This window comes from Pelobates fuscus, chromosome 5, assembly GCF_036172605.1.
Source record: "Pelobates fuscus isolate aPelFus1 chromosome 5, aPelFus1.pri, whole genome shotgun sequence".
NCBI classification, from domain to species: Eukaryota; Metazoa; Chordata; class Amphibia; order Anura; family Pelobatidae; genus Pelobates; species Pelobates fuscus.
This window is the reverse complement of record NC_086321.1, coordinates 353,583,920-353,599,508: the sequence shown is the minus strand read 5'-3', so window position 1 is coordinate 353,599,508 and position 15,589 is coordinate 353,583,920. Positions and strand designations below refer to the sequence as shown.

Sequence of the window (15,589 nt, the reverse complement as noted above, 5' to 3'; positions counted from 1 at the left end):
GTCATGATTCCCTTTTATTCCAGAAGTTGTGTCCTTAAGGGGTTAAGGTCACATCACGTTTGTGTTCCTGACCCTATAGGGCTCCTTTAAAAGAAAAAGTTAAATAGAAGAATTTACTCTTTGTAAATTTGTCTCTCTCTTTGTTGTCGCATTGCTCGTATTCCCTTGACATTGCTGACATATTGATAACGTATTTCTCTAAGATAACACAGGGACACACACACATGCAGTGAGAGTTACAGCATCGTGAGTAGAACCTCTAGGGATCAGTGTTTACTTACTGCCCGATTTTTTTGGATTTGGCGCTGTAGAATGTGCTACTGCCAGTCTGTAATATAGGTATAGGTTGCAAATTAAAGGCATACTCTAAGGTCAAAAACATATCTATTTTTTTTTTTTTTTTTAATTCTTTATTTTATTCGTGCAGGGAGAAGACATACAATTTGCACTGCCACAATAGCTAGTGCAGATCGATTGGTAATCACATATGTTTACATGGCATCAGAAACATTGCACTTTTTTTTTTTTTTTCAACGAAAAAACTGACGGGTGTACATTGTATTCTTTCTAACCACCTAGAAGGGACCGTCGCTTTGCCCACCGATTGGTAACGTGGTTTAGGGAAAGGTAGGAGTAGAAGTCATGCTAAGACATTGCTTTATAGAATTGAGTCGAAGACAAATGGCTTAGTGCTTAGTGCGTTGAAACAAAGTAAAAAGAAAACAGTTTGATAAACTACTAAGAGTTAATACACAAGATAGTAGCAGTAGTTAAACTAGTGGCATGCTTAATAACATGGATTAGTACGTTGCAGGTTATATTAAACATCGTTGGGTGTAAATTTCTCCGCACTTTGTAAATTAACCACCAGGGGGCAGCGAGCCACTAAGCTTGCCGGGTAATGCATATTTTTAGGCATAGACAGGTGTAAATGATTTCCCTGCGGTGATAAATTTGACTGTATTACACGCATAAATGATATTAAAAAGTCAATGCAAAACAAAAGTATATACAGTACTCTGCAGGATTTTCAGTCTGCATGGTTAGCATCTGCTTAATTACTGCTGCAGCTGCGCTGGGTCGGCTGGCTTCTCGGCCATCTCTAGGTCGCTTGTGTTTCCTGCTGGTTGCTAGATTGTTTCGGTACTTGCTGGCCATGGGTGTGTTCGCGTTTATGCTTTGCCAGCATCAGCCTTGGGTACCTGAGGGAGCCTGCGTGCTGTGCCCGCTCTGTGTGAGCAGAGTGAGAGTCCAGGTAAGAACCCCTAGGTCTACCGATTGCACAGGGAGTTGTAGCTTCTGCTGGATGGGAGCTCTTTCTCCGGTTTGTAATGGGCGCGGCGGCCATTTTGGATTTTGCCGTGCGGTCCCGCTTTGATCCTTTCGCCGCTCGGATGGTGAATGCGGTCACTGCCTCTCTCCAGTGGGGTCCGGGATAACCTCATGGGGCCCTCAGTAGGCGCGCGAGATGACCCGCCGGACCAAGCACGGGAGATCGGCCGTTTCTCCCGCCAGAGCCTCGCGGCAGGCCTCAATCCCTTCCGCCCAGTAGTCCGCTCTGCCGGCAGGACGGGGGCTGATATTGACACCGCGGGTGTTTTTTTGTGTCCTCTTTGCCTTCATGTGGCCACTGATCGCCAAACACAGGCATAAAAAGGGAATTTCTGCCTGATTATGGTAGTTTCTTTGAGGAGCCGAGGTGCCCCACGTCCTTCCCGCTCGGCGGTCAGGCCCCACCCCCTATATATCTATTTTTAACCTTAAAGTGTTTCTTTTATTGCCTTAAATTATGGACCCCTCATTTAAAAATGAAAGAAAATATCATAGAGCCTACCAGTCTCCTCTCAGCAGTTACCCTTACCTTCTTTGAGAGGTGAAGCAAGGCAGGCCAGTATGACACACACACTAGAAGTGGGTTCTCTTGACACATTTTAAAAAATTTGTCCGGAACTCCAATGTTTAACAAAGCCATAAAAAAGATACGGCATCTATGCAACAAAACCACTTGTCACGACTAGTAATGTGGTCCAGCACGCAGAATCTATGTAAACATATACATAAGTCAGAAAAGGAAAAATAACAGGACAGAGCGTAAACCGGACCTTAGAATGGCCGGACTAATACGCTAGAGACAGAGAATGGTCAAAGGGAAAGCCGAGGTCAAGGAAGCCAGAAAATACTCAATACCGATAAGACAAGCCAAGTCAGGGAAACCAGAGATCAGAATAACCAGGGAAACGCCAAGGATCAGGATACCAGGAAATCAGAAACACGAAACTAGCACTTTCAGGAAACCAGGAAACTGAAACCACGACATGGCAAAGTACTAGGGTGAATTAGGGGTTTAAATACCCCTCTCTAAGCTATGATTGGTCAGAGGGCGACCTCTGACCCCAGAACGTACGTGTGCGTTGACGTCGTGACGTCACGCACACGTTAGTATAATTCTCGGGGGCGGGGCTATCCATAGACGCGACCACGTGGTCGGCGCCATATTGGATTCGGGCGTGATGCCCGGAAGAACTACACGCGCGGTTCCCGGCTCGCCGACGAGCAGGTAAGCTCGTGTAGTCGGAGCGGTCGTGCCGGTCGGGCACGACCGTGAGGCTCGGCGGGCCGGTGACCGCAACAGTACCCCCCACTCGAAGACCGCGCACCGAGCGGGAAGGACCCGGCTTAAGAGGAAAGCGGTTGTGAAATGACCGGATAAGACGGGGCGCATGGACTCGGTCAGCAGGAACCCAACAACGTTCCTCGGGACCATAACCCTTCCAGTCAACGAGATAGGACAAGACACCTCTGGATAATTTGGAGTCCATGATAGAACGGACTTCGTATTCCTCTTGATCACCCACTACCAAGGGCGGAGGAGGAGTGGATACCCTTGTGTAGCGATTGCAAGTAAGGGGCTTGAGCAGAGACACATGGAAAGTATTCGCTATTCTCATATGAGCCGGTAGTGCCAAAGTATAGGTCACTGGATTAATACGTTGGGTAACTCGAAAGGGACCAATGTACCGAGGGGCAAATTTCATGGACGGGACCTTAAGCTTGATATGTCTTGTGGAGAGCCACACCCTGTCACCTGGAATATAGACAGGATTAGCGCCCCGTTTCTTGTCAGCTTGGACCTTCGCTCGTAATGAGGCTTTTTGCAGAGCTGAATGGACGGAATCCCAAGTATCATGAATCGAATCTAAACGGGTGTTCAAAGCGGGGATTTCTGTGTCTGAGAATGCAGAAGGAAAAACAGTGGGGTGATAACCCTGATTAACAAAGAATGGACTGTGATTAGAAGATTCATGAGTGGCGTTGTTTCTGGCGAACTCAGCCATGGGTAAGAGCTCGTACCAGTTAGATTGATTGGCATTTATAAAGCAACGTAAATAGGCTTCTAAAGACTGATTCGCCCTCTCTGCTGCTCCATTTGTTTGAGGGTGATATGCTGACGAAAAGGAGAGTTCGATGCCCAATTGTTTGCAAAAGGAACGCCAAAACCTAGAAACAAACTGGGTACCTCTGTCAGATACTATGCTTTTGGGTACACCGTGCAACCGAAAGATCTCTCTCAAGAATATTTGAACTAGATCTTGAGCAGATGGTAATTTTTTAAGTGGGACGAAATGTGCCATCTTCGTGAATCTATCAATGACCATAAGGACTGTATTAAACCCGTTTGAACTGGGTAGATCCACAATGAAATCCATGGCCAAGTGGGTCCATGGAGCACTAGGTATGGGCAGTGGTTGTAATAGTCCAGGAGGTGACCTGGGAGGAACTTTAGAAACAGCACATATTTGACATGCCCCAACATAATCTTTGACATTGTTTCTAAGAGCAGGCCACCAAAATCTCCTGGAGATGGCAGAGAGAGTTTTATGGACTCCAGGATGGCCCGCTGTGAGGCTGTCATGGAACAAATCTAGTACCTTCTTTTGAAACTGAGGTGACACATACAGTTTGTCCGGAGGTTTTCCCACAGGTGCCTGAGTTTGATCTGCTATTATGGCACAGAAGAGTGGAGAAGACACTTCGGAAACTGTAGTGGCAATGAGGCATTCAGGAGGTACAATAGGATATATCACCTGTTCCGGAACTTCATCTGTCTCAAACTGCCGAGAAAGTGCATCTGCCTTGGTGTTTTTAGTACCAGGTCTGTATGTAATTACGAAATTGAATCGGGAGAGGAACAATGACCACCTAGCCTGACGAGAGGACAGTCTCTTAGCGTCCCCAATATAAGCCAAATTCTTATGATCAGTAAAGATCAAAAGTGGCTCTTTGGAACCTTCCAAGAGATGCCTCCATTCCTTAAGGGCAAGTACAATGGCCAAAAGTTCCCTATTCCCTATGTCGTAATTCCTCTCTGCAGGTGTGAGTTTGCGAGAGTAAAATCCACAGGGATGTAAAGGCGTATCAGGACTCTCTCTTTGAGACAGAATGGCTCCAACTCCTGTCTCTGATGCATCCACCTCTAGGATAAATGGTTTGGATGGATCAGGATGGGTCAGGACAGGTGCTGAGGAAAATAAAGATTTTAATCGTTCAAATGCCTCTCTTGCTTCTTTGGGCCAAGATATACAATTTGCTCCTTTTTTTGTTAAATTGGTTATAGGGGAAATCACGGAGGAAAATCCCCTTATGAATTTGCGGTAGTAATTCGCAAAACCTATAAAGCGTTGAGTAGCTTTAAGGCCCTTGGGTAATGGCCACTGTAAGACTGCCTCCAGTTTACGAGGATCCATCTGGAAACCAGACGGAGATATAACGTATCCAAGGAATTGTATCTCCGTTTGGTCAAACTGGCATTTCTCCAGTTTACAGTAAAGGCCGTTCTGTAACAGGGTTTTCAGTACAATTCTCACATGTTCGTGATGTGTCTCTAGGTCTGGGGAATAGATGAGAATGTCGTCCAAATACACTAGAACGAACATGTGAAGGTACTCTCTTAGGACATCGTTGATAAAATCCTGGAATACCGCTGGAGCGTTACATAATCCAAACGGCATAACCAGGTATTCGTAATGTCCCATTCTGGTGTTAAATGCGGTCTTCCATTCGTGACCGTCCTTAATTCTGACTAGATTGTAGGCACTTCGGAGATCGAGCTTGGTAAAGACTCGAGCTCCCTTTAATCTGTCGAATAGCTCTGATATAAGGGGAATAGGGTAGGCATTTTTTATGGTAATCCTATTCAAACCCCTATAATCAATACAAGGGCGTAGGTCTCCTTCTTTTTTAGAGACAAAGAAGAATCCAGCCCCGGCTGGTGAGGAGGACCTACGGATATGACCCTTTCTGAGAGCATCCTTAATATATTCCTCCAAACAAAGATTTTCCTGGGGGGACAAGGCATAGACTCCTCCCTTGGGAGGCATAGTCCCTGGTAATAAGTTTATAGTACAGTCATAAGGTCTATGAGGAGGTAACCCTTCTGACTGGACCTTGTTAAATACCTCTTTCAAATCCATATACTGCTGAGGAATTTGTGTGGTCAAGGGAGGTGTAACAGGAACATTGATGGTGCCAATAGGTTGTGGGATTTGCTTAAAGCAAACACCTTTGCATCTCTCACCCCAACTCACAATCTCTCCTTCAATCCAATCTAAACGTGGATTGTGTTTCAGGAGCCAAGGGAAACCGAGTATTATCGGAACTGTAGGTGAAGATATGATTTGAAAGGTAATTTCTTCAGAGTGGAGAATACCCACTGAAACAGTGATTGGCAGAGTTTCGTGTGTGATGAAAGGCTGGGTAAGAGGTCTTCCATCAATGGCCTCGACTGCTATAGGTTTCTCTTTATGTCTTAAGGGCAGGAGATGTTTAGCAGAGAACTCTTTGTCTAGGAAATTCTCCGCTGCCCCAGAGTCAATCATAGCCTCACACTGAACAGTAGTGTTCTCGAAAGATAAGGTTACTTTGACCAGGAAACGGTTCTTAGTCAATTTAGGGGACATATACATCACACCTAAGGTCGGTCCCCGTACGTGCCTTAGGTGTGCAAGTTTTCCGGCCGAACTGGGCATGACGATCTTAGATGTCCCTTCTTGCCACAATACATACATAACCCCTCGTTACGTCTGTGTTGTCTCTCTGCCTCAGTGAGTTTAGCACTACCCAATTGCATGGGTTCAGGTTCTGGAAGAGGCGTTTGGCTACTCACCACTGGGTTAGAGAAACGAGGAGCTATGGACAAATTAGAACGTCTGTTACGTTGTTTGTTTTTCTCTCTCTCTCTGAGCCGGTTATCAATGTTTATCATGTAGGCAATAAACTCATTAAGACTAACCGGAAGGTCTCTAGCTGCAGTTTCATCTTGTATATTCTCAGCTAAACCTTCAGAGAAAGCAGCCACCAGACCGCTATTGGTCCAATCAACCTCAGACGCTAATGTCCTGAACTCTATTGCATAATCGGCTACAGATCGATTGCCTTGCCTGATTCTCATAAGGGCTTTGGCAGCGTTCTTCTCCCTGCCTTTAGGTTCAAATGTAGCCTTAAAGGCCGTAAGAAAGGTACTGTAATCACGGGCTATTGCGTCACCACTTTCCCATAAGGGGTTAGCCCAAGTCAAGGCTTTTCCAGTTAATTGGTTCATCAGATAGCCTATTTTAGATCTATCTGTTGGGAATGAACCTGGGGAGGCCTCAAAGTGGTATTCTATTTGGTTTAAAAAACCTCTAAATTCCTTAGAATCACCTCCATAACGAGGGGGCGGTGACAAAGTTATGGACGGTGGTTTATGTGGTACGGGAACCACTACAGGTGGCGGAACCACAGGTGGTACAGGAGGGACCTCTAAATAGGCAGTCCTCTGGAGCAAGGTCTGAAATGCCTGAGCAAATTGGTCTAACCTGTGGTCCATATCCTCCACCCTATTTTCACAGGCGATCATATGTTTGCATAGTTCTGCAGGATCCATGGCCATGTCGTAATGTCACGACTAGTAATGTGGTCCAGCACGCAGAATCTATGTAAACATATACATAAGTCAGAAAAGGAAAAATAACAGGACAGAGCGTAAACCGGACCTTAGAATGGCCGGACTAATACGCTAGAGACAGAGAATGGTCAAAGGGAAAGCCGAGGTCAAGGAAGCCAGAAAATACTCAATACCGATAAGACAAGCCAAGTCAGGGAAACCAGAGATCAGAATAACCAGGGAAACGCCAAGGATCAGGATACCAGGAAATCAGAAACACGAAACTAGCACTTTCAGGAAACCAGGAAACTGAAACCACGACATGGCAAAGTACTAGGGTGAATTAGGGGTTTAAATACCCCTCTCTAAGCTATGATTGGTCAGAGGGCGACCTCTGACCCCAGAACGTACGTGTGCGTTGACGTCGTGACGTCACGCACACGTTAGTATAATTCTCGGGGGCGGGGCTATCCATAGACGCGACCACGTGGTCGGCGCCATATTGGATTCGGGCGTGATGCCCGGAAGAACTACACGCGCGGTTCCCGGCTCGCCGACGAGCAGGTAAGCTCGTGTAGTCGGAGCGGTCGTGCCGGTCGGGCACGACCGTGAGGCTCGGCGGGCCGGTGACCGCAACACCACTACTTAGAGTGTCCCTTTAAACTCATTTCTTAATACTCAAATTTGCCTTATAGTTTAGGCACTGTTTCCTTGTCACAAACATGCAAAAAATACATTTAAAAATGATTGGATACTTTTAATTATGTGATGTTACTTTCTTGTATTGAAAATTAAATGGTGTGCACTGTGAAGAGTCTCCATGGAGCACAGTTAGGAGTTTTATCCAGATATGATAATAGTGGTGTATTTTCCATGTGTTGTCTCCTGGGAGTACTCTTTGCTTCGAGGCATTTGTAATACTGACACCTGTTAGCACGATGATGTTTGAACTATGGTGTCGTCTTTCTATTCATGTAGTAGTATATTTCTTGTAGAATTGTTTGTTTTAATACAATAGAAATGGTGTATCCCAAGCATCTCAGATTCTGTCTCTCTGGTGTTTCTGAACTACAAGTACCATAATTCACTGTCTCTCTTCTACATTCCAAGTAGGTCTGCTGTAGCAAATAAAATGTCTTATTGGTATAGCCTTTGGTGTAGTATTTATGATTTAGAGTCCAGTAACCTCTTCAGCAGCCACAATTTGATACTTTAATGATGTCCACAACGGAGTCAAGGATCTGTATCTCATAGGGTTTATAACAAGGCCGGTGAGAGAGCTCAGTGAGCTAATGTGTCCTCAGTTGTATCTGTCCAACCTCTGAGGGTCGGGGGTAAAAGGAGTGGCATTTACTCTTTGTAATACTTTGTTGTTATTATTAGAACGCTGAACAAGTGATTTAAGATATGCTTTAAACTCAAGTCTCCAAATCTACATATTTTGGGCTTGATTTTCACGTCTGCACAGATCTTTTCATTATTTTATTCCCTGACAGCAATCCCCTCCACAGCAAAATTAAAAAACTAAATTAACTTTCCGAATGGCATTTAGCTGCGATGTGAGATGTCGGGAAGATCTAACACTTTTTGTTTGTTTGTAATCCATTTCTTGAATTTAGGTACAGGTGAGACCCCAACGCCAGGAAATCTTGATGTGTACATGGCTAAGCTTCACAGTGTGATTGAGGGCAACCCATTGCAGCACGAGAAGCTGGTGATCAGGATAAAGGAAATTTTATCCAGGATTAACAGGTGAGTCTTCGTTTCTCGTTATGGTTATATCAGCGATTCTGCTACTTAACTTCATATTTGCTGAATAGTTGGTACTTGCATTATCTCTGGTTAAGTCCTCTTGTTAAAATTGTGTTGATTGGTCACCATTGAAGTCTGGGCTGCCATTCTCTTTGATATCAGCAGTCCAGCCCTCTCCTATCTAGCTAATCTTCTTTCTGGATTACACATCTCTGCCTGACTCCATGGTCTGCCCTCTTCTTATATTTTTAATAGTGATGTACTGAAATTTCAGCTGCTAAAATTTTCGGACGAAAATAGGCCTATCCCATTTCAGCCTAAAAAGGGTATAATATGCCAAAAATTACAACCCTCAACCTATAAATCCCTCTCCCATAGTCCTCTATGCCAATAACCCAACCCAAACTTCTCTAAGTCCATGTTCTCTTTTCTGTGCCATCTTTCTAGTCCCCTTGTCTCCTAAGTCCGGCTCTCTAGGGCCTGAGCCTCACTCAAACCTGCTCTTGGATTCCCTGAGACCCAGTGGCCGTAATTCTGCCTTTATTTTTCAATACCTGGCTGTCCATGTCTCTCTTCTCTGACCGCATTTCCTTGGCTTGTTACCGATATTACGATCGACTTCCTGCTCCACCGCTATCCCCTGTAGGCGAGACAAAGAAAGTCACAAATCCAGGCAGGCCCCACAGCCCCAACCTAGGCACGAATCCTTCCCCCCCACCCCTATTTGCTGCTTGCAATGGACAGCTCCGTCCATCGATCCTATAGCCCGATTGTACCTTTCCGGATCTAAACAATCGGAGGGAGCTAGGGGGATGGGATTCATGAAAACTGGTGCGAAAGAACAGGAGGTCCAACAGGAGTGGTGTTCCAATAGTCTTAGAGTGAAACTTTTTTTTAGCTGTCTTTAATCTGTAAAGCAATTATCTGATTTGTTCAACTAATTTAATAAGTGGTTTAAAGCTTAGAGGTTTTGAATTGCAATAAACCAAAGTTTCATATGCTGGTTACACATGTTAAAGGTCTGGCATCTATTGCTTCAAGATGAACCCCCCAAAAAAAGTTTTTAGACATTTGGTTGGATCTGAGTAGATAAGATGCACCAGTATTTCGACGGTCTTATCTTCCATAACAAATTAGATCTTTTGAATTGCACAAGTACGTTTTCAAGTTCTACACTACCTCCACCTTGTTTCTGGTAGGTTCTGGATCATGTCCAATTTTCTTGCCTATTTCTGTCACTCCGCTACTGGTTAATCTTTGTATTGCTTGGCAATATTTTAAGAGTAGCAGTATTAATAAAGTAAGAATTTGATGGGACTTTCAGATTTAAGACCAAGTAAGCCGTATTCGAAGTATAGCTGACTCATCTTCAAACACTCCCATAGGAAAGCATTTAATCAATGCTTTCCTGTGGGGCGTCCATGTCATGTGAGCGAGTTCTACTCGGTCAGTGCAGCAGAAGCGGCGCAAGGAGCTGTCCTACTGAAAGGCTCTAGAAGTGGAATGTACAGATTGCAGTTTCCCCCAAACCTGCAATGTTTTACACTGCATGGTTAAAGGGACAGGGACACTGCACCCAGACCACTTCATTGAGATGAAGAGTTCTTGGTGACTATAGTGTCCCCTTTAATAATGGAGTGAGTGGTGTTACCTTGTAGCAATATGGGGGAAAAGGGCATTGTCACCTGGTGAATTTATGCACTAGAACTGGGTCCTTCTATCATGTATTTCTGGCATGATGCATTGGTGTTCACTTACCGGATTACCTTTCTTTTCTATGAAGATGTATGTTTGATAAACTTGAGCAAAAGCTTTTTGTGGATGGTTCGTCAGAATAATACGCCTTTTAAACCACACCTGGACGAATCCATCGTCTGGGATTTACCTGTGGAGTCTGATGCAATAAATAAGACTGCACAGGTAAATCTCAGACAATCAATTAGTTCCGGTGTTGATTAAAAAAAACTACGGAATTTGATTCGGACAAACTGTCCGAAACAAATGTTTGTGTAAGTCTAATGCTTTGTTACACGTTGACTGCAATATGATCTTAGACAGTACATCATGAAGCAAATATTCTATACCTTAAAATCATGGTAATTCCTTTTCTTTAACAGCTCTTAAATCAGTGTTCAGGATTTTTTTTGCATCAATGTTTCATGTAGTGCGTGTTCACTAAATTCTATTTTCTTTGTCTTCAGTGAACACCTGTAAGGATTGCAGAGAATGTCACTTAATTCTTCTGGATTCAAGAGCAAGAGTGGATTTACGAGATCCGTAGTGGGTATGGGCGAAAGATAACACGAAGATCAAATACTTAACGACTATCAGGCACATGTTGTGAAGCTGTGAAACTTGTGTGTCTGATTTAGTGATCTGAACTATTGGATCTAATAGGAAGATATACTGACAAAATGGACGATACCAGATTTCCAAGAAAGTGCTAAAGCATTCCTTTTGAAAAATAATTGGATTGATATCTGTGCCATATAACTGGAATTTCTTGAAATTCACTCTCAATTCCACTGCAATGTACTACTGCACATCATGTGCCACCATTTTGGAGTGAATAGATTTGGCACCATCTGCCATCATACAAAACATTAACATTTAACATGTCCTGTGCATTGTTTTTAAAGGCAAAGAATAATGTAGGATCAAAGTAATATCCATCCTTGCACGCTAGAGTTTTATCCATGTGTCTATTGTATTCTCCTGCTGTGTACATTGATTTTCTAGGGTATACAGTTTCTTTTAGCTGCAGGTAAAGTAGATGAACATGCAGTTTAAAAAAAACAAAACAAACAAACAACAAAAAACAGCGCTAGGATTCTAGGAAATAAGAAAGTTGTTTTTGGCAGATACATTTAGACAAATGACGTGGTGATCCATGCAATTAAACAGATAAGTAAATACAGAAATGGTGGCAGTACACAAAACCTGAATATTGGGGGGGGGGGGGGGGAGGGGGAGAGGGGGAGAGGGAAGTAAACTAAACAATGACCCTACCAGTGCATTATAAACTATATGATAAATATACAAACTGTATATATTTTGTTGGGGAATCTTTAGTTTAGTATGTGATGTGTCTAACTATTCAGAGGAATTCGGGTTATGGGTTGTCCTCCTTTGTAGGGTTGTTGTTTTTTTTTTTTTTCTTCCAATTTTAAAGTAAATGAGCATTGCTGGGAACTGCTTATTCTGGACCACTCATGTCTGGGTCTCATATACACTAACACTATGGGACTTGGGAACATGCCACATGCATAATACAATGTAATATATACTGCAAAATAGGACTCCTGAGTGTAAAAGTCCTGTAATCTCTTGGATGATTCTCATTCGTGTTTTATTAAATTTATGTTCAGGTTTGCATAAGATCATTTACACAGGCAAAAAAAAATCACTAGTGCTATCACTTCTGCCCTTTACACTAGAATAGTGAAAAGCCATATTGATAATGTAAAAATTTGGCTAAGCCAGGGTAGATGTGTATAGTGATGGATTCATGAAATGATTTGGAGCATGGATCCTGCCTCTGCTCTGTCGCAAATGTAAACATTGCTGTGTCTGAGAAACTGCATTATTTACATATTGTAGTGCGCGTGGCCCTTTTGGCTGTCATTCAAACTGCCACTAGGTGCTTCTGGCTAAGATAGATAAAATAATTGAATCTATTCTATGTACGACCAAGTATACTAATGCTGGATGCACACTGGGCTTTAAGAAGGTCTTCCTACACTTTTACATGGTATCTGTAAATACAAATATACAACTTGAACAGAAATTATAGAGAGTCAAATTGCATCTATACATTGTGCTAACAGAATTGCTAGCCAATGTCTAGATTTCTTCAAAGATTACAAAACAGCCCTCTCCCCGTCAGTCAATTTAGTCTGTGCCAATTGGCACAGAGTTAAGAAGACTGTACTCTGCATATTTGCTAACAGGGAAGCCCTCCCTGAGTGTCTATTCTGCTTGCCTTCAGCCTAAAGTAAAGCAGTGCATGCAAGGGGAAGGAGGAAGGGGTCTAGTCACAGAGCCAGAATTATTTTTTGCGGGCAATCTGAGAATGGAAAGAGGAAAAATTCTGTTTTATTCGCTTGCCATAAAGCCAACATAAAGTGTTGGATTCTTTTAACCTGTTATGGGAAGCAAGTTGGTACTTTCCAAACAGGTATATGCAGGAGAAGTGTGGTTTACAGAAAGTGTAAACATGATTGGTCCGCACAGGAGACTCTTTTTTTAGAATTCACAATGAAAACACCAGTATGTAAGTGGAGTGCTAAACATTAGGTGTATGTGAAAGATTCAATTAACACGCTCACCCTACATATGAGGATATATATGAAAAATAAAGAGAAAATATATAATGCAACACTGTGTTTTCCATTTCTCAATTGTGAGCGAGTCTTAAAATTAACTCACTCACATTATATATGGTTATGTTTAAAATAAATATAGAAATGGTGCAGTATAAATGACAAATGGGGATAATATTTAAGTATATATAGCAGAGCTCACCTAATATAGAGCCTACAAAAACTGGCACTAGTATGTAGCACAATGGGACCAGGCACCAGCGAGGATATTGCTTGCAGATTGTGTATTACAATTTATTGGGTGATGAAATATAAAAACAAGTTTAAAACAAACTAAAAATAAAAACCGTAAAAGCAAAGTTTCTTGGTTTAAGACGCGTTTCGCCAAATCTAGGCCTTTTCAGAGTATGTGATGCCTGTGCCGCGATTCCCTTTTCTGCATTTTGCTTTCAATTGTTGGGTCCGCCAATCGGACTTGGCTTTGGGCAGAGTCCTGGCAAGAAGTCTATGCTGTCGGTTTCCCGGAACGGTAGTGATGTGTCTGCAATCTTAGCATTGCGTCAGTTCCGGTTTCAAGGATCTATTGAATGTCTCCGTAATCATGTTTGATACCATGGACACATTCAGAAACAAAGAGGGGGGATCACATAAGATCATTAGTTCCTTAGATTAATAATATACCAAGTTCAAACAAATGATCATAAATACACAAAAATTCTGCAACTTATGTACATTTGCATGTATATTTTCTCACCCTCTATGGGTGATTTTCTCAAATGCATGCTTATCCAATGTGGCCACCTCCCATTTCATTTTAATCTTTTTTTTCCCTGTTAGTATATCTTAGGGCGTTTGGCAATTTTCTGCTTTTTGTTCAATATTTAAATCTTGATCCATTATAACTACATTCCATTGGCCAAAAAGTAAGTGTATATTTTTGCCCCGTGTATTCCTATTTTCAAAAAGAGACCTAATTTTAACCTAGCAGCCTTCACAGAGTAGGAAGAGTTTAATGTCATCAACAAAAGTAAATATCTGTAAAGGCACTTAACAAAAAGCATCAAAAATACATAAATGAATAAAAGTTCTAACACTGATGTGGGTCTTCCTTTGACACCACACTAGTAATACAAATTATGTTGCCAATAAGACAAGCTTTTAATAGTTATAATAATATAATATTAAAGGAAGAAACACTTAATTGTATAAGCCAGTCAAACCAGGTGGTTAGAAAACTGCATATTTATATCGGTCACGACAGGTTCTCTTTAAGAATATATTATAGGAGCCTGTGAAAAGATGCTAAAATTGCCTCTACACTACAGAGTTCATTTGCAGCCTGTAATACATTATATTGAAGAAAATTAAATATTAAAAATATTATAGTTTCTTGTGGCATTGTTAGGAATTTGCATACCCTTAGGGTAATTTTTATTGATCAGCACACTGTATTTCAGATTATTTCCCACAATCGCCCATTGTAAAGCGCTGTGGAATTTGATGGCGCTATATAAATAATAATAATAATCTCCGTTTTATGTGTTATTCTTAATAAAAAGACCGCAACCAACAAGACCCCACACGAAACAGCCAAATTGTCATGACTTCAGTTTTTACAAATATGCTTGTTTTTCTAAAAAAATAAAAATAAAAAAGAATTGCTTCATTTGCTTTAAATATATTTTCCAAATCTCTGATATGATGTAGAAAAAAAAAACAAAACACAAGTAAATGCTTGCTAATTAAAGAAGCACGATGAAATCTGCTGTAGTGATTATGGTGCTAGCAGGATACTGGGTCTCATTTTTAAGAGGTTTGTTACAAATAAAATGATGCCCTAGGCACCCGTGACCACGCCCCTTGCTGGCCATATTGCTACTGCAGAATCTAGATTTCTGCACTAGTAATGTCAATTTCATCCAACTTTGAATGAAGTGATTGGCTTAGCATGTCAGCTGACACTCGACCAATCCGTTTCATCCAATGTGTTTGGATCAGCAGACTAAACCAGTCATTAGCACTTTGTAATCAATATTTTTTTTTTATTATTTACATTTTGTCTATAGAGAAACTTTACAATTGAATTGCCTTAAAATAAGCAGTGAGACAGGTGAGCTGATGTGTTTGTATTGGGTAAAAATATGATTTGTTATAAAGGGTGCTATATTTTACTTCCTGTTGTAAAGTGCAATTTAAAAAAAATGGAACACTACATGTAACTAAGAAAATGACTAGTATTTAATGGTGAAAGTAATTTGATCTGTAACGAAAACATGTATATATATTGTATTAATGAAAGCATGTTAAAATATGTTACGTTTTCACTTCTGAACAAAGCACTGGCGCCTTGCTTGTCCTGATAGCATAAATGAATGAAAGCCCTGTTAAATTCTACAACCAAAGGGTAGAGATTTTGCATGGCTTTCAAAATGCTAAACAGAAATAATCTGTTTACTGGCTTCATTAACTGTATTAACTCCTGCAACTACCTGGAACTGCAGGTTTTAGGGTTTTGGGGAGAACCAGCATTATATCTGCAAATGGAAACCCAAAGAGTGCTCTCATTTTAAACAATTTATAACATTTCAAAAAT

The 15,589-nt window shown here is 41.7% G+C and overlaps 1 protein-coding gene across 1 annotated transcript in view; it reads left to right on the top strand.

Moving 5' to 3' along the window:
- Nucleotides 1–11,454, top strand: part of HMG20B (high mobility group 20B) — a 33,206-nt gene extending 21,752 nt beyond the window's left edge. The window contains exons 9-10 of the mRNA XM_063453325.1: nucleotides 8,542–8,674; nucleotides 10,876–11,454. Coding sequence (XP_063309395.1) covers nucleotides 8,542–8,674; nucleotides 10,876–10,888 — 146 coding nt within the window. The 3' untranslated portion in view covers nucleotides 10,889–11,454. The remainder of the gene's footprint in view (nucleotides 1–8,541; nucleotides 8,675–10,875) is intronic.
- The last annotated feature ends 4,135 nt before the right edge of the window (nucleotides 11,455–15,589 follow it).